The sequence below is a fragment of the Porites lutea genome, chromosome 2 (assembly GCF_958299795.1).
Source record: "Porites lutea chromosome 2, jaPorLute2.1, whole genome shotgun sequence".
Taxonomy (NCBI): Eukaryota; Metazoa; Cnidaria; class Anthozoa; order Scleractinia; family Poritidae; genus Porites; species Porites lutea.
In genome coordinates, this window is record NC_133202.1 from 3,075,281 (window position 1) to 3,077,500 (window position 2,220).

The 2,220-nt window shown below is 42.3% G+C and overlaps 1 protein-coding gene across 1 annotated transcript; it reads right to left on the minus strand.

Moving 5' to 3' along the window:
• Positions 1-319: 319 nt before the first annotated feature.
• LOC140924941 (BTB/POZ domain-containing protein 6-like) lies at positions 320-1,815 on the minus strand. The gene has a single exon (XM_073374922.1). It carries the CDS (start codon positions 1,682-1,684, stop codon positions 320-322), a length of 1,365 nt encoding a protein of 454 aa, XP_073231023.1. The 5' UTR covers positions 1,685-1,815.
• Positions 1,816-2,220: the final 405 nt, after the last annotated feature.

The following is a 2,220-nucleotide window of genomic DNA, read 5'->3' on the forward strand; positions in this document are numbered from 1 at the left end:
CTAAAAACCTCTACAATATTTATTTTATTGGCCTTTGAAAATACATGATATTGTTTTTAGAGATACTAAGGGGTATATGTTACCTAGTTGTAAGAGAGCGAGTGTGATGATTAAGGCTTTGAGTGTTCTTGTCTAAACTCCCATTATTAAAAGCAGGCATCCTTGGAAACGCAAAAGTGTCCATTTGGAGAGGAATGCAGAGTTATAGAGCCCTCTTGTTTGGACCAAGGTTATACAACACAATGGGGTGGTGGGGGGTACCTTTGTTACACGGTATGTGGTATATTTGTGTATGGGTAGGTCGAAATACGAGACTCTCTCAGCTGGGAAGAGAAAACAAGAATTCAGCAAACTGGCCTTGCTCCACTCTATCTCTGTCTCCTAGGAGAAACGCGTTCGGAGTTGAAAATGTAAATGTCACACCAGCTGTTCTCACCCTTTTCAAGCCATTATATCCTATTCCACATTTCTGACCAGAAATTTTGACCCTAATGTGGTACGGAGTGTTCTTCTTCAAGGACGGTGTAGAGTTAAACAGAACTTCAAATCCATGATAACTAAAATTTTGGCATTCAAATATCTTTGAAGGATGAGTTGAACTTTCCATTTTCACCAAAAGTACTGATGGATACACACCGTTACCCCAATGTGGGTTGCCTTGGTGTAACTGTAATGTATCTAAGTTGTATAACTTGTTCTCACCGCCAAATAACCGCACTCCATTTAAGATTATGTCTTTGTCCACTTGAAATTCAATAACATCCCCCTTGCCGTTACAATCCCAAAAACATTTTTTCATCAGGTTAAACCTTCCACAACGGTGAATGAATTCAGCTCGTCTTCGAGTCTCTGAAAATCCTAAAGGTGGAGAGATCTCTTGTGAACTAAAAAACTTAAAAAAGGTGACGATTTCATCCGGAGTAAGAATCTTTGCATCAAGAACGACACCAGCAAACTCCTCTTGCTTCATCACTGCATAGCGTATTGCTTTAATAATTTCCTCGCCAAGAACTCTTCTTTTTAGTTCACCATCAGTTGCTAAGCCCTGCTTTCTGCATTGCTTAATTGCCCACCGATCACAAGCTTTAAACAGCTCGACTTCTTTGATCTGCAGCGTTTCTCGTTGGACCAAAGCTTCAAGTAAGGCCTTCTCAATCGTCTGAAATCCATCTGATTTCAAAGCCTGTTCAGTCTGCCTATCGATTACCTTCCAACATCGATCAACAAGGTTCTTCTCTTCATATTTCAGGGCAGTTGGCAAGATGGTGAAAACGTTCGAAGGATCCAATTTATCTTGCAGATAATCCTTGCACTTATCAGCAAGGGAAGGAACAATGTACTTCTTGGCCAAATAGAGTACCCCCAGTACATTACTTCCGTTTAAGTTTACTTCATCGCTGTACAGGTAACGAAACAACTCCAACAAACTCTCGTAATCACAGTCAGGCAGTTGAATAGTGTCTTTAGTCTCCGCTAGCTCACCGTAAAACATGGCTTCAAATACAGGACTACCAATGGAAAGCACAAACTTGTGAGCAGTGATCAATCGATCAGTTTCACTTTCGCCGCCGTCGCTTCCTCGAACAACGAACTTCACATCGCTCAAGTGTTCATTATTGAACATAAATTTGGTTCTCTCTCTGACGGTGGATCTTGTTGTTTGCCAGTTACTTTGAACAGCCATGATCGCTCTACGCAGTGACACTTGTGGACAACGATACGTTCAGTGTTTAATCGGTAGCAAATTATTTCTTTTCTATGCCTTAAGACGACGCCCGCTTTAGTACAAATGTTAGTAAGTTGGTCTATAGAAGTCACGCGATTCCACAAGACGTCACTATGTTGCTCGGCTGTGTATAAAACTGGGACGGGGACAAGGAGACGGGGCAGGAGCCGGACGGGAACATTGGGACGCGTGTGTAGGGACTTGTGACTCGGGGACATCAAGTATGGGACGCGGAGACGTGTGGGACGGGGACGTAGGACGTCAAATACAGGGACGCAGGGGACGCGGGGACGTTAATGAATATTGCAAAAGTCGGAGGTAAATGTGATATCTCTGTGTTATTTATGGTCAACATGTTTGCACAAAATATTTCCTGGTACAGGAGTAAGCGCATTAACTATCGTGATTAGGGTTAGGGTTGATTTCCAGTGTCGCGTAATTTTTCCGTACGTACGTACGTAAAATTTACCTTCGCAAATAAAATAGAGGCAATG

Coding starts and splice junctions, on each gene's coding strand:
- LOC140924941 (XM_073374922.1), bottom strand. CDS start 1,684: ATGGCTGTTCAAAGTAACTGGCAAACAACAAGATCCACCGTCAGAGAG.